Raw genomic sequence first — 24563 nt, forward strand, 5'->3', positions numbered from 1 at the left:
CCCTTCTCAGCCTGGCCTCTGCCAAGGTCCCCAGCCTTCCCCCCACTCCTCACTATGCTCTAGCCTCAGAGAACTACTATCCTCTCACCAAATACTGTGCTGTGTCCCAGCTCTGGTCTTTGTACCTGCTGTTCCCCCTGCCTGACATGCCCTTCTCCACCTAGTGAGCTCCTACACATCCTTCAGGAACCAGCTCAGATGTTGTCAGTGAATCGATCTCTTTAACACCTCTCTCCAATTCCTAGCTTTGGAGTATCTTCCCTCTCTCTCCTATAGCAACTTATCCTAAAGCCTCTGATCACTCTTATTTGGAGTTAGCTGCATATAGACTGTCTCATTCATCTCTTTATTCTAGCTCCCCAGATCCCAATTGCAAACAATACTTGGCACAAGCTTTAGCATGAAATAAATATTGAATATTTAATGTCTTAAGGGTAAATACTAGCTCATGGGAGGAATGATGGTGAATTAATCCAAAGTTGTACAGAAATCAAAATCAATAAATTTGACTTTAGAATTATAACCTCGTTTTTAAGGGCACATTTATATACCCATTAATCTTCCCAAATTGCATAGTGCTTTACCATTCATAAATCATTTGTACATGAAGGACCTCATTTAATATCCGCAACAATTCTGCAAGGTAAGTAATTGTATTTTCAATTAAAAATGGCTCAGAGGCTCAGAGAGGTAAAGTGATTTGCCCAAGGCCACCCAGCATCATATATGAGGGAGTCGGGCATTAAAACTTTGACCGAAGATGTTCTCACGCCCCATTAACTAGTGAATACTCAAGGGATTCCAGCTGCCAGAGCAGGAGGCAGGCAGAAAGGGTCATGGCGGTTGGGCTCTATCAGGCCCTGGCAAGGGTCTTTTACCACCCGCAGCCCTCTGTCCTTTCAAGCTTTCCTTATTCATTCCATTTGTCTGTTGCAGAACTGACTCCAGGCGCACCTGCCCTATTCAGCGAGACGGCCACCCATCTAAAGAAGCTGGAGCTGGAAACTGTGAAGGCTGCTGGCCCCTGGCCCACTCTGCACATCAACATAAACAAGGTGCTGAGGACCATAGCTGGGCCATGAGCGTAGCCGTGGGCTCACATCAGACCTCTGACTGTGACGCTGGCCTGCCTCTCAAGCCCTGTCTGTGCCTTTGTCTTGGAGGGCTTTATATTCAATCTTATTTCTACTCAATCTCCCCTGATGTTTCTGCTCAGTGTGTCTTAGGAGCAAATGTCTGCTTAACATTCTTTCTGGGTGACTTCCAGTCTGAGGTGTTGCCCTCAGCGCTGAAGCCCACAGGCTGGCTCTGGTAGTGGCCTCTCCCTCCTCCTAACGGAAGCTCTAGAGAGAAGCGTCCTCACTTGGCCATCTTTACCGCCCTGTCCCAGTCCGCCCAGGCCGCTCTCACAGAGCACCGAGCCCAGGGGACTAAACAGCAGATGCTTACTTCTCAGTCCTGCAGGCTGGCAAGTCCAAGATCAGGGAGCACCGAGCCCAGGGGACTAAACAGCAGATGCTTACTTCTCAGTCCTGCAGGCTGGCAAGTCCAAGATCAGGGAGCACCGAGCCCAGGGGACTAAACAGCAGATGCTTACTTCTCAGTCCTGCAGGCTGGCAAGTCCAAGATCAGGGAGCTGGCTGATCTGGTTCCCTGGTGAGGGCTCTCTTCTTTGCAGAAGGTCACCTTCTTGGTGTCCCTACTTGCCAGGAGAAGGGTGATCTTTCTCTCTTCCTCTTTTAAAATCTTTTTTTTTCATTTATTGATTTGAGAGAGAGAGAGAGAAACACTGAGTTGTCATTCACTAGTTGATTCTTATGCATGCCCTAACCAGAAATCAAACCCGCAACTTTGCCGTATCAGGATGACACTCTAACCAACTGAGCTGCCGGCCAGGGCCTCTCTCCTCTTCCTCTTATAAAGCTCTCATCCCATCATGAGGTTCCACACCTCATGACCTCATCTGCATCTAATTACTTCCCACAGGCCTTGTCTCCAAACATCCTCACATTGGGGGTCAGGGCTTCAACGTATGAGTCTGGGGGGTGGAGCACAGTTCAGTCCATAGCACTTCTATCTCTCTCTCTCTCTCTCTCCCCCCGACTCTGCCTGGCACAGAGTAGACGTTCAGTAACTATCTGCTGATGGAAGGAAGGGCTGGATTGAAGGAGGGAGGGAGAGGGAAGGAAGGGCTGGATTGAAGGAGGGAGGGAGAGGGCAGAAGCCAAGCTTTCTTTTGGCTGGATCTGTTCTCATTCAGACGGATAGCCGTATAAAAGTCAAGTTTTATCTTAGAACTGTCGAATGCCAGTGCTGGACTCGATCTATCATGTAGTTCAACCTTGTCAACATCAGACTAGAGGAAGGGAAATTACTTTCTCAAGGTCACACCATGGGGACTGAATCTGTGCACCCTTGATGTCTGGTCCCGTGCCCTTTGTACTCCTACCTGACTCTTCGTTTTCTAATGCAGGTTTCTCCATTTCGGTGCTAATGAAAATTTGGGCTGATAATTCTTTGTTGTGGTGTGGGGGAGGGGTTGTCCTGTGTGTTGTAGGATGTTTGCAGCAGCCCCGACCTTGACCCACCAGATGCCAGTACCGCTCCCATCCAGGTGTTAAAACTAAATTGTCTCCAGACATTGCCAGATGTCCCCTGAAAGGCAAAATCTCCCCTGGCTGAGAGCCACTGTTATAAACATATTTTAATGTTTAAAGTCCCCAAAGAAATAGTTTGCTTCACTCCTGGGTCATTTCTTCCTCTCCAATGTCTAGCTTTTCCTATTTATAAGAGGGAATAGGAAGAGTTTGGAAGATCTGGCCTGGGAAACCCCCTCCTTACTTTTGCTAGTGACTATGGGAAGGTCACCACCTCCACCCTAGCCAGCCCCCTGATCTGCAGTAGACTTCCAGAGCTTCTCAGAAGATCCCCACCCCCTTACACTGCTCCTCTCCCCAGGAGGGCAACCTAAAGTCCTTTTGACCCAGAATGGGACCCCCCTTCTAGGGCCCCCTCACCCAGTTTTCTTTTATACTACCCTCCCTAATGGCCAGCTGGAAAGACTTTCTCCTGCAGGATGGCACTTATTCATTCAATCAACAACTCTTGTTTGAGCAGGCCTGTACCGGGTGCTGGGGAGTCATCCCAATGCACTGTGTGCCCCTGGACTTGTCTTTCTCTGTCTCTTGGTTTTCAATTTTTCTGAGGCATTATACACAGTAAATGTTTTAACAGAGGCTTACCCAGAGTTTGACAAAATCCAGGCATATTCTGTGAGGAAGTATAGCATATAACATCAGAGAACTGAGAAGCTGGATGTAATTTGTAGTCACCATGAGTACTGGTGGGACATGGGCAACAGTGACTTGCTCTGGATTAAGGCAAAACTGAGACATCTGTGAGTTATGAAGCATTTCCCTGGAGCTCAGACTATAATGTCCCTCTTTTCTCTTCCACTTAAAGAAATGCATCAGTAAGCAAGTAGGATAGAGTGATGTCAGATAACTTTGACTTTGTCCTATCACATAAGCAAAGTATATTACTTCATGCTATGATTCTTTATCATTAATAAAACATTCCTGTCAAGAGATCTTACAACTTATCTTGATGCCACAATTGGGATCAATGGCTTTGATGACTCTTAAGTTGTTTTTCTAGCCTCAACGATCAAGAATCTACTGATTCTTGAAGGTTTGGATAAGTAACTGTTCTTGATTTAGTGGTGAGCAGACATTGCCCAGTTCCATAGGAATACCCAAAATTATCCCAAGAATTTAAATCTCATCAGATTTCAAATGTGTGAACAATTTGTATCAACAAATTAAAGATGCATCTGATCATTTCTTGATCCCCACTGACATCCCCAAACAGATGGACTGTTTCCAAATGATGAGTTCAAATGTCATTCATAGGGATGTTTTGAAATCTGTATTTACATATTGAACAATAAAGCATCTTTTCACAGTTCAAACTGAGCATAAAAGACAAACTATGGTCATGCAAAAGAGAAAGCACAACATTCTGAGAGTCATCCTCCTGGCTGGAATCGTGGTACCATTGTAATCCAGATGCTTAGTTAGCTCCCTGAAAGGTGCCTCCTTATGCCATCACGTTCACATGACGATGCTCAAACTTTCCGAAGTTTATACTGGCCTCTACCTGACTCAGGTCAGAGAGCTGAACAGTTGATCTCGCTTTGTCCACATCAAACAGGAACATGCCAACTTGAATTTTATGTCTATAAAGCCATTTAGAATGACTAAATTCAAGGGGGAAATCAATGCTAAATTCTCACACTTATTTTAGCAGCAGTCAACTTTTTTTTAAACTGGTCATAACTGTGAGTCTAACTATATCTCTTTAAGCAATTGTCAGAACCTCAAATGGGCTCTGGAACCAATTCAGTTCCTGAATGTCTACATATCATACCTCAAAAGTAAAGTAAATCTAATTTTAAAATCAACTCTTCACACACCAAGCAAAACACCCAGTCTGGCAGTAAACAATCTAACAGGATTTTAGAAATACACGATAAATTATCCTAAAAGGTGTACTGTAAACTTCATCTTTCAAAATAAATAAGTTACTTATTTGCTTTTTAGAAACTGTTAAGTCTCTTAGGATAATGATTCCAGTCAAATGAGTCAGTTTTCTTTATATCCAACTTGATGGCTTAAGGTCATTAGTGTCCTTATGTCTGATGTTCTGTTTTAGTTATGTTTTCTTTTCTAACCAAAGAATCTACCATGAAAGTGCCATTTATATCTTATTTCCTCATTTGATCATCATCATAACCTTATGAAGAAAGAAACTGAGGCTCGGAGAGCTTCAGGGGAGTCAGTGCAGCCGAGTGGTTAGGGCTCTGGCTTTGGAGTCACCCAGTCCCGGTGTGAACCTCTGCTCTCCTCTGAACTGCCTGTGTGACCTTGGGCAAATGACTTACTATCTCTATGATTCATTCTTCTCATCTATTAAATGGAGATGGTGACAGTCTCTACCCCCAGATGAAATGGTTAAATGAGAAGATTCAATGAGATGTACAAAGGAAATGCTTAGTCAGCTCCTTGCCCATAATAAGCTCTCAGTAAATGTAAGCTACTGGCATTATTTTTCTCTTTGTCATCAGCATCATCCTTATCATCATCTTTTATTATTTTTTATTTGTATGGTGCCGGTAAGGCAAAAAGCTGAGATTCGAATCTAGGTCTTTTGTCTCTGCTTATCTTGCCGTTGCATGAAATTGCCAAGTTCTGCTTAGTCTACCAAATGCTCCTCTATATGTTTGAAGATCCCACTGAGACACTGTATTCTATGCCCTCTTTTCTTTATTACGTGATATCAACCAGCCAATTGCCTGATAATTCCTCTAGGGCTTTCATAATGCTCCTGCTATGTAGACTAGTGTTCTCCAAAGGGCTTTTGAATTAGAGAATGAGATTACTATTGGAGCTTGCAGAATTGGAGGAGTTTAGAACAGTTTGTTCTTATCCCTGTACATTGTGCCTAACATGCCACCTAAAGTCCTGATATTACTAAATTGACTTTTAGCAACCATAGGGCTTTGTATCTTTCTTGTTAAATACATCTCTCCTAACGATAACTGTATATCATTATAATCTTCTTTAGTAGGTGTTTATTGAGTACGTGCTATGTGCCAACGGGATAGGCAATGGGCACAACTGGCATGGTTAACAATAAAACATTATTTCCCTGGGTGTGATATATATACCATCCAAGATGACTTCAGGTTATACACATAGATGTGTATTTTTAGTAACTATGTAACTATCATAATGTATACTGTAATAAATATAATAGTCACCAAGCCTACGATTTCAGATATTATTGCTTAGGACACACATAAATTAGGTAGTTCCAGGGTAATCCACTTTAACTGGATCACATGAATTATAGGGACATATCCAGTTAATACATAATACATGGGAAATGGTGAAAATAGTAAATTACAGAAGTCTGAGATACTCTACAATGAGATATCATAGATATTCATTTCTCACTGAGAAGCACAGTTTTCATCAAGATTTATTGTAAACATACCAATGGATATTTTGTACTCTTTCCCTTGACCCTGCAAGTCACAGAACTGAATCTTGATATGTAAGAGGTAGCAGTTGTGGGGAAATAGCACTGCACTCGGGGGCAGGACACTCGAAGCCTCAGTCTGCGGTCTGTCTCTGGATGTAGCTACAAGACTTTTGGAGAGCGTCTTCTCTGAACCTTCACCCCGACTTCTGGCTAATGTGCCCTCTCCCTACTTCTTATGGGAACGAGAGGAGGTGCTTGTGAATCCTTTGCAAACAGAGAAAGCATTGATACGAATATAAGGATTTGGTGATGATACACTTGTCCATGCGTTTAAATCCGCTGTTTGCCATTATAATCGACAGGAATGGTTCATGTGTATGTTTTCCTTTTTCTTTGCTTCCAATCTATTGTATTTTGGTTTATCACAGGCTGAAGAAAAAAAAGTCTCAGAGAAGACACTGCAGACCCCACTTTTGCCTTCCCCGGTGGCAGATCATGTCAAGTGTAACATTTTGAAAGCCCAGCTGGAGAACGCTTCCCGAGTGAGTGCCCAGGTGCAGGGAGCGCGTGCGTTCCTTTGATTTCTCGCGACAGGGCTTCCTCCAGGCCATAGAGAAGAAAGAGGTACTCTAGGACACGAGGCTGTGTCAGTGAGGGTCTAGCCAGGAAACAGGAACCACCTCTGTTACGTGAAGTGAGATTTAACTATAAAGAATTATTAACTGGTGGGGAGTTATTAATTGGGTAAGTGAAAGGGCCAGCTTCAGATGCCGTGATGGGTACAAGGGCGGAGGCAGAGGGCTGCATCTCCTGTTGCCTTCCAGCCTACATTCTGCCGGCCTGGCTGGCTGAGTGGGTGTCCTTTCCTCCCGCTCTGTTCTTTGTGGGACACAACAGAGGGAGGAGGACAAGGCTTCTATCAAAATCAAATGACGCAGTTCCTCCCAGGCTGTTACACTTATGTGAAAGGACAGATTCTGATATCCTTTGTAAGCTTTTGAGTGCCGTGGGAGCACAGAGCTGATTATTACTCCTGATCTGAAGTGTGAGGTGGGCTTGGCTTTTAACCCACCATCCCTTTCTCATTCAAGCATGAGCTGGCGCATAGCAGGTGCTCAAGAAAAGTAGGAAGGCAAGCATTGATTGCTTTTGAATGATGAAATGTTGATCCCTGTGATGGGGAATGACTCAAGAAAACATTTTTGTTATTGTTGTTAACTGACACAAATACCAGAGAATATCTGTTATGGACGGAGTGATTGATGAGCTGCCTCCTTGGTCCACCTTCACGTTTCTGTAGTCCTGTGAATGTAGGAGACTTGAGAACAATTTTGCATGCCAAGATATTCAGTTTTGACTGACCTGCCTGTTTGCTTTCACAGGTTGGAAAAGAGGAACCAACATTTGTAAATGTCAATAAGAAATCCAGTCTTCAGGATGCTAATGTCAGGTCTGTTGCTTCTTGTTCGAATGGCGAAGCAATATTCTCTGTATCATCAACAGGATCCTCAAAACATTACTCAAGAGGGTTTTGCTAATAAAATCAGAGAGGAAGAAGAAAACTGGGAGCCTGGAGAGATTTTAAAAAGACTGGCCTACACAACTTCCTTTAAGCTGAGAAATGGCTGCTTATTCTAAGTTTTAATATCGCTCCCTGTTGTACTAACAGAGAATCACTTTGAGTTGTTTCTCTAGTGTTTTAGATCTGACCTTGTCATTCCCCTGCTTAAAGTCCTTTGAACGCTCCGCTTTGCTCTCGGTGTGCAACCCAGACTCCTTAGCAGAGAGCCTGGGAGGCCCTTTCTGACCCAGCTTCTGCTCTGTTGTCCCAGACAGCTCATCACTCTTCCCTTGGTCCATTGACGTGCTGCTCATACTGAGCTCCTTAATAATACCAGATCCACAAAGAACTTCCAGACCACCACCAACCCAAACCCAGGGGAAAACCTTTCTCCCCTGGCCTCATAGAGAACAGAAACTCTCCCCTATTCAGCCTCAGTGAATAACAACCTATACATCATGGCAGCTCCTCGGGCACCTTGGTGGTCTACAAACACCACAGGGTCTTTCTACAGTGGTTTCCTACAATAGGTCCCGAGATCACTGCATCAGTCTCTTGTTAAAAACAAAGACTCTTGGGTGCTACTCCAGACCTTTTCGATCCTTTGGGTTGGGGGGAAGCGATTGGAATAGGAACCAGAGTTTCACGAAACATCCTGGGTGATCTAGGAAACTCTGCCCTGGGGAATTCTTATACCTGGTGCTAAAAATAAAAACTAATACTCTCTATGTCATGTTATAATGTCCAGTCCATAGTCTTGGTATAGATTTGTCTTACTCCAGAGATAGATACCCAGCTTCCTCCTGGACTTTTCAAAACCTTAATTTATCTCTTTTCACCATATCCTACTATTTCTTCACCTATTTTCCGATCTTGGTTAATGGCATTATTGTCAACCCGTTTGTTATCCAGACCTGACACCTGGGAGTCCTTGACTTTCTCTTACCTTACCTCCTCATCCAACTGGTCACCAAGTCCTATCAATTTAACTCTTGTATTATCTCCCACATCCACCCTCTCCTCTTCATGCCCCTGATCATGGCCTACCCGAGCTCTCACCATTGCTCATCCTAGATAACTACTGCTGCAGTCTTCTCAGATGCTTCCACGTGGCCTCCTTCACCAGCACCCTCTTGGTTGCTCTCAGGGCCTTTAGAAATGCAAGTCTGACCTTGCTACCCCTTTGCCTAAAACCCTTAGTGACTGCCATTGCCTTCAGTGTAAACACCCAGCCTGAGGCCCCTCAGGGCCTGGCCCTTGCTTTCCCCTGTATTCTTAACCCCCTGCCTTTCCACTGAGAACTTACTCATCAGCAGGTTCAGGTCTCCACTCTGTTTCTCACCTTGGAAGTCTTCCCTCCAGCTGGCTAAGTGTCAGCTCCTCCATGGAGCCTTCCACATGCCAACTATTCCACGCAAGCGAAGTTATATGCTCCCTTGTAGACTGTGATTTCTCCCAGGGACTATATTCGATTGATTCTGGGATTCCAGCTCGAGGAAATCATGAACCCAGAATGTATTGACTCCAATCCCTTATTTGTTCATTCATGTGTTTATTCCATGAACATTTATTAGGCACTGGTCACGTACTTATCACCATATTAGGCACTGACTAGGAGAGAAAATGGAGACCCAGAGTGTTAACTTGTCAGCGGTCCCTTGCTGGCGAACTCAACTTGTTTTAATGTCCTTTGGTCCCAGTAGATAATTTCTTTTTTTTTTTTTTTCATTTTTCTTAAGCTGGAAGCGGGGAGAGACAGTCAGACAGACTCCCGCATGCGCCCGACCGGGATCCACCCGGCACGCCCACCAGGGGCGATGCTCTGCCCACCAGGGGGCGATGCTCTGCCCACCAGGGGGCGACGCTCTGCCCACCAGAGGGCGATGCTCTGCCCCTCCGGGGCGTCGCCATGTTGCGAACAGAGCCACTCTAGCGCCTGGGGCAGAGGCCACAGAGCCATCCCCAGCGCCCGGGCCATCTTTGCTCCAATGGAGCCTTGGCTGCAGGAGGGGAAGAGAGAGACAGAGAGGAAAGCGCGGCGGAGGGGTGGAGAAGCAAATGGGCGCTTCTCCTGTGTGCCCTGGCCGGGAATCGAACCAGGGTCCTCCGCACGCTAGGCCGACGCTCTACCGCTGAGCCAACCGGCCAGGGCCTAGATAATTTCTGATTTTTGAAATGCAGTTAGTCATGACCACTACAAAAATGTGTGAAAGTTTTTCCTTAAAACTTCTGTTTTTAGTAAGGTCCATTGGTTATCCGGCATATTTTTTTGAGGAACTATAAATGTGAAATTTAATTTTTAACATTTTCACATATACATTGAATGAAAATATTTTATATATTTATATATTTTAATGTATATTTTAAATATATATTTAATATATTTTAAATATAAATATAATATATATTTAAAATATATTTAATAGATATTTTAAATATATATTTTAATATATATTTATTTATATATCATATAATAATATATAATATTATATATTATATTATATATAAATATATAATAATATAAAAATAATATTTATATATTTATATAATATTTATATATATAAAATATTATATATCTTTATATATATAAGGTCTACCAGAAAGTTCTGTCTGTTTTTGGAATAAAACAAAAGACAAATTTTTCTTACCATCAATAAACTTTATTAAATAATATAATTGCCATTATTATTAATGATTTCTTGTCAGCATAAGGGCAATTTGTATATCCCATTTTTGAAAAATGTTTTATCTTTTGATGCAAAAAATTGAACCGTGCTTGTTTGATATCTTCTTCATTTTTGAATTTTTTGCCCTTCAAAAACTTTTGTAAGGACAAAAACAAGTGATAGTCGGAGGGTGCTAAGTCCAGGGAATATGGTGGATGTGACAGACATGCTTCTGTAGCATTTCTTCCTTGTTGAAATTCGTAAAAATTACAGTGGCGTAAATGAACTTTATCAGTAGCCATGGGTACACTTATCACTTCACACATAAGACTAACATGAATCAACTTTGTTTTAGTTAATTTGCTACGTCAGTATGTATACATTAAGTGATAAAAATAGAGAGGCACACATGCGCCAAATAAACATATGCTTACATGTCGAAACTTGTTGTGATAGAAACGAACAGAACTTTCTGGTAGACCATATATATATATATATATATATATATATATATATATATATATATATATACTGGAGTATGTTTAAATAACATGACTATAAGATTACTCAGAAGCAAAAGTCAGTTATCCAGGGGTATCTCTTTACTCATATTACCAATAAAACCTGGAACTGAATCAAACCCTGATATTGGGGATGGGTGTTCGCTTCCTGCTTGCTATATGTTTTTTCTTATCATATCTTTGTTTTTTTGTTTGGGGATCTTCTATGGCATTACAAAAAGATTACATGTAATAAGTAGAACAAGGAGGAGAAAAAAAATGGATATGTTGACTACCATTTTTATTAAGATATAAATTAACTGAGAAAGCAATCCCCCCCACAACTAAAACAAGGCCATAAACATTTTTATTGGGGTTGTTCTGTTTTGCTGTGTTTTGTTTTAGTTTCTTGATTTCTTTATTCATTTTAAAATTATAGTTGACATCCAATCTGATACGAGTTTCAGGTGTACAACATAGTGACTGAACATTTAGATACCCTGTGAAGTGATCACTATGCCAGGCCTAGTAGCCATCACTGCACAATGTTATGATATTATTGACTCTCTCACCTATGGTGTACATTACATCTCTGTGACTTATTTTATAGCTGGAAGCTTGTACCTCTTTTTTTTTTTTTTTTTTGTATTTTTCTGAAGCTGGAAACGGGGAGAGACAGTCAGACAGACTCCCGCATGCGCCCGACGGGGATCCACCCGGCACGCCCACCAGGGGCGATGCTCTGCCCACCAGGGGGCGATGCTCTGCCCCTACAGGGCATTGCTCTGCCGCGACCAGAGCCACTGTAGCGCCTGGGGCAGAGGCCAAGGAGCCATCCCCAGCGCCCGGGCCATCTCTGCTCCAATGGAGCCCTGGCTGCGGGAGGGGAAGAGAGAGACAGAGAGGAAGGAGGTGGGGGGGGGGTGGAGAAGCAAATGGGTGCTTCTCCTATGTGCCCTGGCCGGGAATCGAACCCGGGTCCCCTGCACGCCAGGCCTACGCTCTACCGCTGAGCCAACCGGCCAGGGCAAGCTTGTACCTCTTAATCCCCGCCATCTCTTGTGCCCATCCCCCCTAACCCCCTCTTCTCTGACAACCATGTTATTCCGTTTGTTGGTATGTCTCTAGAAGTCCTGTTCCTATACGTGTGGAAACGACCCAACCAGCAGTGGAAAAGCCGGAAATCAAGCCTCCCCGAGTGAGGAAGTTGACAAGACAATACAGTTTGTGAGTTCTTACTGCAAGTTTTTCAAGTATAACAACAAATTTGATGCTAAGTGTTCATTTATGAATGCTTCTTAGCCCTTCACATCATTCCCAAAGAGCCATCCAGAAGTCCAGTGTATTCCCAATTCAGGTCATAATGAGACTAGACTTTCTCCCTGAAAGCACTACATAGTTGGCATCTGTATCCAGTATTAAATGCTGTGAACAAATGACTACAAAGCTTAGCAGCTTAATTCACACAACCCACGCTTATCATCTCACAGTTTCTGTGGGCTGGGAGTCCAGGCATAGTTCAGCTGGGTCTTCCATGGCAGGGTCTCTCACAAGGCTGCATTCTAGGTGTTGGCAAGGGATGCAGTCTCATCTGAAGACTCATTCATGTGGCTTGGGACAGGATTCCGTTCCTCGAGGAGAGTCGGACTGAGGGCCTCAGTTCTTTGCTGGCTGTTGGCTGGAGGCTGCCCTAGTTCCTAAGTGATACGGGCCTCTAGCTTTCTGCAGCAGCAGAAGCACACAAGAGCCAAGGATAGTGCCAACAAGGCAGAAGTCACAGTCTGCTGTAGCCTCATCACAGAAATGACACCCCATCGTCATGCCTTAGAAGCCACTCACTAGGGCCAGCCCATGCTTACAGAGAGGGAATTCCACAGCGCCATGAATACTGGGAGCATATATCCTGGGGCGTCTTATCAGAAGCCGCCTTCATGGCATATTCCTGAAATGGCAGCATGGTCCATCAACAGAGCCAGAGCTAACCACTGAACCATAGGAGACCTGTGGGAGGAGCCACTTCCCAAAGTGTCTTAGAGCCACCAAGCCCTGTCCGGTTCAGTTCAGCTTAACAGAAGCTTCTCGGCTACCTACCATGGGCTCAGGGCTGTTCTGGGTACCATGGGAGAAGAACAAAATGACTTTGATAAGTCCTGTTTGAGGATTCTTAAATCATTAGAGGAAAAGACAGATTGCTTTAAATCATCGTAACCCAGAGAAACAGGTGAATGCTGTAGGAAGAGTGTCAGTGGCATTCGTCATAGTAGCAGTACCGATCACCGGGGCATCTTCCATTCCTTGACCTTGGCAGTGCCAGGATGTGTAACTGGTCAGTGAGCTGCAGGAGGACCTGTGGGTGCAATGGACAGCTCGTGGGGCTCTGGAGTTAGAAAGGCTCCCGGTGGAACCCTGGCTAGTTTACTGCTGGAAGCTCTTGGGGAGATTGGTCTATGAACTCTCTTTCTTCATCCGTAAAACCGGTGAGATAATACTTAGTTCTGAGGAGTTTTGGGAGGATTAACATCAGCTAATGTGGGTAAAGCCCCTAGCCAGTGACCCATAGGATAAATTCAGTGGTGGGATTCAGCCGGTTCGCACCGGTTCTGCAGAACTGATACCTAATTTTTTGTTGAGTTCTGCGAACTGCTTGTTAAAATGGCACTTGTGATCACGGTTCTCTCTAAGGTGGGCGCCTGGGCAGATGCCCAATGTGGGAATCACAAATTTACATTCTTTACTCCTTTTTTTAACATTCATCGGCACAACTGCGTATTCAAAGCGCTTGTAGCAATGTTCATTCCGTCCACATGTGAAAAAATTTTGACGAGAACTATGCTTGTAATATTTATTTATTTATTTCATAAAACTCATTATACTTTTGATGAGATACTATATTTTAATTCCCTTGCGTTTATTACTTCAGTAAATATGTAACGTGAAGAGAAAAAGTGCCAAACAACCAGGGGGTGACAAGCAGTCAATGGAAATACCTTAAATAACAGTTTTATTGGTTTTTGTCAGGCGTTATTTAATGTTTTTTTTCATTAATATTTTGAAACTCTTTCTTATAACATAATCTAGTTTTGTGTACCTCTTTTATTGTTCTCATGTAAGTATGAATGAAATGCATGCAATAATAAACTACCTTTCGGTATATCTTTTTTTTTTAATGCTTAAACGGTCATTAGGGCAGAGAACCGGTTGTTAAATTATTTGAATCCCACCCCTGGATAAATGAGTTCCCCTTCCCTTCTTCTCAAGGCCCTGGAAGCTTCTGAGGAAAGGTCAAGTGTAAGGGCACCCGGCGTGCAGCGTGTAGAACAGGGAGCGCAACTCAGACCCAGCCCTCATCCAGCTGTCTCAGGCCTGCCACCTCGGGAGAAGGGGAGGAGGGCTTTAAGGGCAGACACATCCCTCCTCATTAAACTTCATAGAAACTTCTGGACAACAGTAAGCAGCTGTATTTCCTAAGAAAGCCCAAAGGAGTGACAGTCAAATAATTATCGGTCCTAATGATCTCTGGGGGACAAGTCAAACCTTCAAAAGTCTGCTCCCCCAAGGAAAAAGCTGGCAGGATTCGTCTTTCCTTTCACAGCTGAAACTCAAAATGTGACTGTCGCACATTCGGGATATGTAATCACGTTGGGAACAATGACTAACCCGTGGTCTGGAAGGAAAGGAAATTGAGCCAACACACCGAAATGCCTCCTTTAAGAAAAGCCTTTGGAAACCTAGTATGTTTGGAAAATGAAGAGCTCCTTTACTTTTCCAGAAGTTTGCTATTTATTTAAATACAGTGTAATAACAGTCTAAAAAGTGTCAAGCAAGACATGAAGGTCCACAGAGAGACGTAACCAATTCCCTAGAATCACGCTGTCAGAAATAAGCCATGTTCCCATTTGATGACTTACTTTAGCATTTTTCTATGCATATATGTTGTTAAAATTAGAAAGAAATTATTTAAAAGAAAATGGTACTACACATAAATTTTCACTTACTAGAGTGTTGTTTTATGAGTTTAACGTGAATTTATCTGGAAACTAGGGTTAAATAGAAAGACTTGGTGAACTTTGGCTTTATGTTTCTTTGCCATAAGATCGAAGTGAAGACAAAGGGTTATTTCTAAAAATTAGGAATCCGGAGTCCTTTTCAATTTTTGACAGTCTCAGTTGACTTCCTGCTCTGACAGATGAGCTCTGGTTTTTAAATGGCTTTTTATATAAAACTAAATAATAGCTATGCTTTTCAGGTGACAATTTTTTTTTAAATGAAGTGAAAAGAAATTTTAATCCTATTCTTTCCACTTAACTAGCTCTGTGGCCTTGGGCACATTAATTTCACAATCGGCCTGTGAGTATCAGCTGCTTCCTTGAAAATGGAGAGCGTAATGCAGGGTTGTTGTGAAAATTAAACGGGATAATGATGTAACTGATTTGACTCAGTTCATCAGTGAGAATACAAATTTCTGGTGTCTTATTAATTTTTCCACTTCATTGTTCCAATCCTACTTGTCCTCCTTTTTAGTAATAACCCCTAAATTCTCATCTTGAGGCTTCTCCATCCCATGAATGACTGCAAATCACCCGGGGCCCCCTCGGGTCGGTCCCACCCACTCCACAACTGTGTCGCATGGCCACCTGTCTCTCCTGAGGCCCACTGCTGGGGTGAGGCCATCACGAGGGACCCTACAGAGGCCACACTGGTGCCCTCTGGTCACGGGTCTTCAGTCTACACTCTGTCGCTCAGCCGTCGTTTCTAAAACACAATGCTTGTGTGATGGTGGCTTCGATAGGAAACCACATGGAAGGCGGCCACACGGAAACCCTCAGGGGATGTGTGTCCGGGTCCCCAAGATTACTCTCCCCTTTGAGGAGTCGCTGGGGGACTCACAGAATTCAGAAAAGTGGTTCTACTCACAGTTAGGGTTCATTAGAGTGAAAGGACACAGGTTAAAACAGCACGGGGAGGAAAAAGCACCCAGAGTGGGGTCCCCGAAGACCGGGCACAGCGGCCCGTCACCCTCTCCTAGAGGAGTCACTCAGGCAGTTGCACCAATATGTGGCAACATACATGAAGTATTGCCAACCAGAGAAGCTCACTCCAGACTTGGCATCCAGGTTTGTTGTTGGGGGATCAGTCGTACAGGCGTGCACAGCCATGTGACTGACCTTAGCTATTCAGTCTCTAGTCCCCCAGAGATGGAACTGACACAGTGTGAACCCACACCCCAGGCATTCATACAAAACCAGGCGTTCACCATAAATCCCACTGATAGTGTGAACTCTCTGGCATGGCTTAAGGTCTCAGGTCTCAGAGACACTCTTATCAAGCAGGATATGGCAAGGGCCCAGAGGTTCTCCCAGGAGCTTGTCAGTGACCAGTGGTTCCTTCGGAATGTGCAAGGTTTGTTAGGAGTACCCCAGGCCGGCTGAGTTAGCCATTTACTGCTAGGGCAGCAATCTGGTTGGCATGAGGGGTTTGGGAACTTGTGTCCAGTTTCCATCCATTGGAGAAAATACTGTCCATGCTAAAAACGGGGACGGATGCTATTGCTCTGGTCCTGTGCCGGGATAACCAGATCAGAAGGACTTCCAGCTTGGACATACCCTTTGAGTATCCTTCCCCATAAATCCAAGCCCAAGGGTGTCGACTTAGATTTCTCCACCTTCATGGTGACTTCCCCTCCAGTGTTCTGTTCTGCCTGCAACATCCCGTTCCATCTGGGAGGTCCTAAGACCAGAGCTACTTGGCTCCAAAACAAATGTACCCAACTCTTCCCCTTAACCAGTTCATCACACCAAAGGACAGTTGCTGTTAGGCCGCAAAAAGGCTATTATGTCCTTCAAGCAGAGCAGTGGCTTCCGACAAGCCTTGCATATACCGTCCTAAGGGAGGCCACTTAAAATAATATCTGTTGTGGTTTGATGCTTCCCCCAAGAGTTTTAAACACAGAACTACCATACGACCCAGCAATTCCACTCCTAAGTGGAGTTTCAACCCAAAAGAATTAAAAGCAGGGACCAGCACAGATATCTGTACACTACTGTTCAGCATAGCCAAAGGGCGAAACAACCCAAGCTCATCAACAAATGAATGGGTATACAAAATGCTGTCCATCCATACGAAGGACTATTACTCAGTATAAAAAGAATGAATTTTGTCATGTGCTACATGGGCCAGCCTTGAAAACATTATAGTGAGTAAAATAAGCCACATGCAGAAGGACATGTATTATCTGATGACACGTATGTGAGGTACCTAGAGCAGTCACATACGCCCAGAGAGGAAGCAGAACACACGTGACCAGGGCTGCAGGGTGTTGTTCAGTGGGCACGGCTGCTGTTGTGGGTGATGAAAAGGTGTTGGGCGTAGAGGCACAACACTGTGAATGTATTTATGCCCCTGAATTATAGACTTACAAATGGATTATATATACACAGAGGCAGATTAAGGTCGGTTGAGGCCCTGGGCACGGAAGAAAATATTGGGCCCCTTACATTAGAAAAAAGTGTAAAGTTGAGGTTTGGCGGAGCCCTTCAGAAGTTGGGGCCCAGGACATGCGCCCAGTGCGCCCGCTGTTAAATCTGCCTCTGTGTGTATACATATATATATGTATGTATGTATGTATATGTTACATTATGCATATCCTTCCATTAAAACAACAACATTATGCATATCCTTCCATTGAAAACAATGTTTTTAATCCCCTGGCAAGTGACAGAAAATACAGCACCAAATTTGCTTCGGCAAAAAAAAAAAAAAAAGTCAATATATTGGGTCCTGGAAGCGAGACCCTCCCTCTACTCCCACAGCCCGTTTCTTATTGTAATGAGCAGAGCTTCATGTGCTTTTAGTAACCGCAGTGATGAAGACGACCTCCCTCCAGACCTGGCCGAGGCAGTGGGTGTGACCACCACCACCACCACCACCACAACCACCACGGCCGCCACCGCGCAAGTCTCAGCGCCACTGGCGTCCCCCAAGGTCCACAAAGTCATCTCGCCTCAGAATTCAGAAGGCAAGAGCCAGCTGTCCCCAGGGGCCAAGGTATGGGCAAAAGCCCTGAGATATAGCTGCACGTGCTGGAATATGTGGTAGGAATTGCATGTGGCATCTGTGTGCATTAAATTTTGCATAATCAACTCTTATAAAAGACTGGTGCTAGCCCTGGCCGGTTGGCTCAGTGGTAGAGTGTCGGCCTGGCATGCAGGAGTCCCGGGTTTGATTCCCGGCCAAGGCTCACAGGAGAAGTGCCCATCTGCTTTTCCACCCCTCCCCCTCTCCTTCCTCTCTGTTTCTCTCTTCCCCTCCCACAGCCAAGGCTCCATTGGAGCAAAGTTAGCCTGAACACTGAGGATGGCTCCATGGCCTCTGCCTCAGGCGCTAGAATGGCTCTGGTTACAACAGAGGACGCCCCAGATGGGCAGAGCATCGCCCCCTGGTGGGCATGCCAGGTGGATCCCTGTCAGGCGCATGCGGAAGTCTGTCTGACTGCCTCCCCATTTCCAACTTCAGAAAATACAAAAAAAAAAAAAGACTGGTGCTTGTAAAATGTCACCACCACCAACACCTGTTTTTCTTTGTATAGCTGGCCTTGTAAGACGGGCGAACCATTTGTGAGAGATACGTAGTATAATATAGAACCATGCACATTCTACTATAAGGAAAGTTAAAGAGATTTTTGAGAGCAATTTGGATTTCAGGATATTATCGCTACCAAGACTATCATGGGAAATGGGTTTTCCTTCTATAAAATTTGGAGAAATAAAATGTAGAAGGGTCTTCAGTCCTTTCACTGGAGAGCCTGTGAAATAGTTTGATACTGGGAAATATTATTCTATTTGATAGTTTGAAATTTCAGGAAATTGCCAGCGATGTGAATGGGCCATAACAAAGGCCTCATACAAGACATTTCTCTTGGTTTCCTTTGAGGGACCCTTTGCTGTAGTCACTCTTCAGCATCTGGTCCAAATACAGTCAGACCTATTGCTGTGCAAGCAGCTGCTGAAATAAAGGTGGCCTGGTCCGTGGACCCCACCGAGGGACCGTTTGTGCACGGGGCGAGGGCCTCAGGGCAAGACTGGAGCCCCCCACTGTTCCCAGCTGCTCCTCCCACATGCCTCATGGCTGCTCGAAATGAGCTGTCACTCGGCAGCCCCTGTATCTCCAAATTTCTTCCTCCTCCTAAAAATGGGAATAATGTCTGCCACCCTGCCCAGCTGATGGGCTGGCTCTGGGTCCCGTGGAGGTTCAAGTACTCATGCCAACTAGATGTCAGAAGCTTCTGCAGCTGCAGGGTCACGTCACGACTTCTGGTAAGGTCTAGGTACCAACAGTCCAGGCCCACCTTCGCTGGGTCCCTTCCCAGGGTCTCTGGGAATACTTTAGTGACCCCAGCGGGAAGCTGGCCGGACCCCTCAGCCAGTGGCCGGCCCAGACCCAAGCTCCTGCTTTTCTGTAGATTACCTCCTAGTATCCTGAGGTGGGTTGCCCTCTGCTGTGTGCAGTCCCTTGTAGTGCTTTGTCCCAAGTGTGTATCATGTGTCCCACACCTCGTTTGAAACCAAGTGAAAACATTTACAAATACAAGGGAGATCAGTGGGGATGCAGACAACATCCTACCAGAGGCCATAGGGCTCCCTCTCCTGGCGATCTCTCTCCTGCGGGTCCTGCTTGGGCCGAGTTCATGGGGCTCATTTATTTTCCCCACAAAGAGCTCCAGGGTCCCTCCATGCTGCTGAGACCTCAGGATAAGAGAAAAATCAAACAAACTTTTTCTTCAAAAAGGAACATGATTTTCAGAAGTACCCCCTCCCACTGTGAAGATCTTCCTCATCGTTGTGCAGCTGTGTTGAGCTCCCTGAGGCCTTGCCCCCTCTTGGACCAGGATGGGGTCCCTGCTTTCTCTGTACACTCAAAGGACTCTCTGAAGTGTCCCCCCCCCCAAAAAAAAGACCAGTCAAATGGCACTGAAAGCATTTCAGAAATGTTATTTGCAGCTTAAAAAAAAAGATAGTTATCCACCCTACACCCTTCTTCTGCTCATTAAGGTTCCAGGAAAAAATTGGGGTTTGGCCTTAACACTTTGTCGTACATGGCTGAACGGGGGAACTATGCGTGTGGGGGCATTGGCGTGCTCGTGAGTTCAGTGTCATAAAGGGGTGAGAAGAGAGGTAGGGGGCCTCTGCGTGTCCTCGTGAAATTCCACTGTCCACCCCAAAGTGCACTAACCAAGGTGTCTGTCTGCCTTCCTAGAGTCCCTCTGACCGAGGAGGTGCCTTTACCTTGGAGCCGGGCGATCTCCTGATGGATTTCACGGAAGCCACTCCTCTGGTAAACTTCCCGTTTTGCTAAAACCAGAAAAGCCACAGCCCATAGAAACATCTTGGCAGTGGGACAGACGGTCAGAGGTGGGCGTCGCTGCTGGGAAGGCTCTTCCTGTTGCCCCGCTCACAGTCCGGGGCTCAGGGGTGAGCATTGTTTGAAGGTTCAGGCACCATGGGCCCCTCCCAGAGTGCTGGGGGGGAAGGCCGAGCCCCCTTTCCTCCTAAGGCTGCAGGGGCCTGCCCCCGCCGTCTGCTGCTCCTTCAGCATTGCAGGGCTCCTTGTGCTGGGGTCTCGGCTTCCTGGACTGCACCCCCGCATGCCCACCCATGGGGCACCCACCACGTGTTGCTTCCAACAACATCTGCTGGTCTGAATCACCTGCTCAAGTCCTCACCCTGGCTTTCCAGACCCCTCCTGCCTCCCTGCCATCCTCCATCCTCACATACAGGTCCCCCCTTAGGGAGCATGGCCCTCGGGGCTCATGCAGGCAAGAAACCCTTTCAGGAGGGAGAGCACTGAACCAGGAGTCCTGCAGCCAGACCTGGCTCCAGTCTCTGCTCCCTCCTTAAGAGCCTCCTTAAGTCGCTGCCTCATCTGTCAAATACAGATGTCATTGTTTTCCTTGTCTACCTAAGAGTGTTATAAAAATTGAGAGAGAGAGAGAAAGAGAGAGAGAGAGAAAGAGAGAGAGAGAGAGAAAGAGAAAGAGAGATCTTCAGGAAGGCAAAGCACTATAAATATGTGTAAGCTATTACTACTAAACGCATTAGAGGACACAGTCAAACTTGGATGTATTTTTGGTTAGCCTGATATCCGAGTGTACCTGAGCATAAGTCATGGTCCACAGATTTGGAACGCGAGTCAAAATGTGAGTCAAATTAAAAACTGTCTCCCACTTACTGTGCGCCCTCCCACGTGGAGGCTCTGGGAGTGGCTGGGGCAGATAGAGGCTGGAGGTGTATCAGGCTGAGAAAAGGCCCAGATAGACAGGAGAGCCATGTAGGATGCCCAGGGAGAGGTGAAAGAGGGAGTCAGGCAGGTCTGGCCTGCTGGAGGAGGATGTGGCGGGGAGGAAGGATTTCCGGAAGGCTTTTAAATAAGGGGAAATGCTGTCAAGGTTCTAGGCATGATCACCAGGCCTGCCTCAGGTGGCACAAAGAAACCCTCTGTGATTTGTACAATGATGCTTCTCCTCTGGAGATTGGTACCATGTCAGAGCTTTGAGTCAGCACCTTCGGATAAACAGCTGAGAACCAACGGTTCTGGGAACCTTCAGAGTGATTCCCCATGTGCGTGTAAATGGAAGCAAGGGATTCATGGTCTTTGCATCAGACAAATTGCCAAGACAGGGGAACTCATCACCTCATTGCCCCTTTGCACAGGTGGGGAAACTGAGATCCCGAGCAGGGTACTCACACAGGCGCCGAGCGAGGGCAGGAACCCAGGTGTCCCCACTCCCCCTCCACTGCTCTTTGCATCCAATCGGCTAACATCCGGTCTCTTTGGGGGGGAATTGCATCCAATTGGCTAACATCCGCGCCACTTTGGAGAAGAGCCTGGAAGAAGGCCTGTGTTGAAAGCACTCCCCAGACTGGGAAGTTTTGACAAACATTATGGAGGAAAGGACAGCAAGTTAGGCAGCCTGGGCCTGGTGCTACATCTGGATCCCAATGAGTGTAGCAGGTCTATCCTAGAGAGTCTGTGGTGAGGGAGACGGAGCCTCGGTAGCGGGCTGGGGCCATCCAGCCTAGCTCGGGGCAGCATGCCCCAAAAGGACCAGAGAAGCCCTAGGGTACAACCTGAAAGCCTATAAAGGCAAAAGAGGAGAAAACTGAGTTCCTAGGCTTTGTGGTACCAGGGTTTTAAAGTAGGAGTAGGAGTTTGCCATGTGGGCAGAAAGCACAGCATGAGCAAAATACTCAGTATTTAGTGAAAAGGTCTAATAGATCTGAGAACTAGGATTAGTTTACACTCTATCTATCTATATCATCTTTATCTAATCTACATCTATCTCTTTCTCTATATCTATCTATATCTATATCGTCTATCTATATCTCTCTATCTCTCGCATGGCTGTGATAGGAGTCATGGGATTCTCTTTAAGACCATTATGGATTTGGCTTGTAGATTAAATTGCCCATCTCTCCTTTGAATGTAACAGACAGGTTGGGAAGGAAGCAGCACCTGCCAGGGGCCCAGAGGCTCCATGATAGGAGATGCAAATGCCTAACAAGTTACTCTCCAGACTGTGTATACCCCTCCAGCAACAGGAGCTCTCCCCGGGACACCCCGCTTGCACCTCGGGTGGCTCTTAGTTGGCCCTGACCCAGGGCCCGGGGTGCTGCACTGCCCACGCACAGGACAGCTGAGGTCTTGGTACTACCCGGAGACATACTTCACTCCACAGCTGAGGATTGCAGTGAAGACATGTTCTCAGGGTGAAGCAACCTTTGTCTGGCCCGTGTGAGTGCATGTTCACACAGAAGGGAGGCTGGAGAGCTGGGATTCTGGCGAGAGCCCACCCCCTTTGGGCTTTCCTTAGCATTCTTGGCTTTGCCCTTACTTCGCTGCAGAGTCCTGTCTTCCATAGGTACCTAAGGGTCCCAGAGAGGAAGAGGGACTCCGGCAGCCTGCTTCTCCTCTGTCTGGTCCTCTTCCCTCCACCTCCTCCCTGTGCTCCTCCCAGTGCCAGAAATGCAAACAGCAGCCCTTTCTGCCCTGTCGTCAGGGTGATGAAGGGTTATGTTGTCTGTGTCTCAGGACAGCAGAAGAGAGGTTAGACTTAGGGTTTGGGACTGAGCGAGACTCCAAAGGTCACATCATTGCCCTGGTTCCTTGGAGAGCAGAGGAAAGAAGGGAGAACAGAGCTGGATAGACAGGGAGCTGGAGAAATGAGGGGGGCAGATGATCTTGCCTTCATTGAACAACATTCTACCAAGACACTATCAAGTCAACCCTTATAACTGTCCACCCTTATGAACCAGTCTGCATGGAGTGGTTTCCAAAGAAGCGCAGTCCAAACAGCCGAGAATAATAAAAAGGTTCAATCTTTAACTGCTATCTCTTAAAAAGAAAAGAAAATTTCAAGAAGATTAAATTCACCCCTGGTAACACTTCTTGAATCTCTGTGGGCTGCCTCCTTCATTCTCACACCCCCTACACACCTCCAAGGACTTTCATTCTCAAGCTCTCTGCAAACACTTTCTTCCCAGCTTCACCCTTGTGCCTGTCTTTTCCTCCTTTCCTCAATCTTTTCTTCCCTAATCCCAACTCCTTTATCAGGTAGCCCGATTTAGCAATCTAAACCCCACCACCCCTGCAGCTTGTTGTCTGCCTGGCCCCTGAATTTGCAGCACAGACTTCATAAGCAGATCAGAGTCTGCCTGGGATGGGAGAGGTGGGGCGTGGGGGCGGGGAGAGAAGGCAAGCGAGCGAAGACAGCACCCACTCTCCATCTGCTGTTCCCTGCAGTGGTGTGAGTGAGAGCAGTGCACAGAGGATGCCGGTGTTAATAGAGTGAGGGCATCCTGACCAGGCGGTGGCGCAGAGGATAGAGCATCAGACTGGGATGCGGAGGACCCAGGTTCGAGACCCCGAGGTCGCCAGCTTGAGCAAGGAGTTACTGGGTCTGCTGCAGCCCCACAGTCAAGGCACATATGAGAAAGCAATCAATGAACAACTAAGGTGTCGCAACGAAAAACTAATGATTGATGCTTCTCATCTCTCTGCATTCCTGTCTGCCTGTCCCTGTCTGTCCCTCTCTCTGACTCTCTCTCTGTCTCTGTAAAAAAAAAAAGTTAAAAAAACAAAGAGAGTGAGGGCAGCTGGAAGGAGGGTACATTTTACACATCAGTGATGTTGACACCCCCCGCCCAGGGACACGGAATCCTGCCCCCTACTCCAGGTCCATCACGTCAGCTCCCCTCCCCAGGTAACACAGACAGACCATAGACACCTGTCCTCCGTGCTCCTGATGCTTTCTTTCTCTGTGGGGCTTGTCTCTCCCGAGCTTCCCAAAAACCACTCACTCACGCAACTGCAAAGCAGAGCAGGTCAGAACCCAGGTCTTTTCTGGGCCAGGCACGGTTGGTCAGGAGTTCATGTGTCAGGAAGGAGTAGCCCGAGTTCATGTGTAGCCCGAGGAAGGCCGGGAAGGGCACAGAATGGGCCCTGCATTGGCTGTCAGAAGGACTGGGTTTCCATTTGTCTCAATAGCTTAGTTTGTATTTTGAACCTAATGCTTCATCTCAAGTCAAATCAGGGTCGCTCTTCAGCCTTCCTGTGTTCTCCAGGGCACAGGGAGAGGGAAGGGCATCACTTAGGTGTGATGTCATCTGCTTGCCCATACCTTGGGATGCTCTGCTTCCCTCACGCAGAGAGTGGAAGGGAAACCACTGTCCTGTTGGGATGTAAGTCCCGATTAGCTGGACACACCACACAGCCCTTCAGTTTTGGGCCTGCCACCTC

At 46.1% G+C, this 24563-nt stretch overlaps 1 protein-coding gene across 1 annotated transcript in view; it reads left to right on the forward strand.

Annotated features, from left to right (window-relative positions):
• EPB41L4B (erythrocyte membrane protein band 4.1 like 4B) overlaps nt 1-24563 on the forward strand; it is a 139867-nt gene that overhangs the window by 100429 nt on the left and 14875 nt on the right. The window contains exons 17-22 of the mRNA XM_066256574.1: nt 937-1055; nt 6474-6587; nt 7428-7495; nt 11901-11999; nt 17624-17816; nt 20025-20102. Coding sequence (XP_066112671.1) covers nt 937-1055; nt 6474-6587; nt 7428-7495; nt 11901-11999; nt 17624-17816; nt 20025-20102 — 671 coding nt within the window. The remainder of the gene's footprint in view (nt 1-936; nt 1056-6473; nt 6588-7427; nt 7496-11900; nt 12000-17623; nt 17817-20024; nt 20103-24563) is intronic.

This window comes from Saccopteryx bilineata, chromosome 2 (genome assembly GCF_036850765.1).
Source record: "Saccopteryx bilineata isolate mSacBil1 chromosome 2, mSacBil1_pri_phased_curated, whole genome shotgun sequence".
NCBI lineage: Eukaryota > Metazoa > Chordata > Mammalia > Chiroptera > Emballonuridae > Saccopteryx > Saccopteryx bilineata.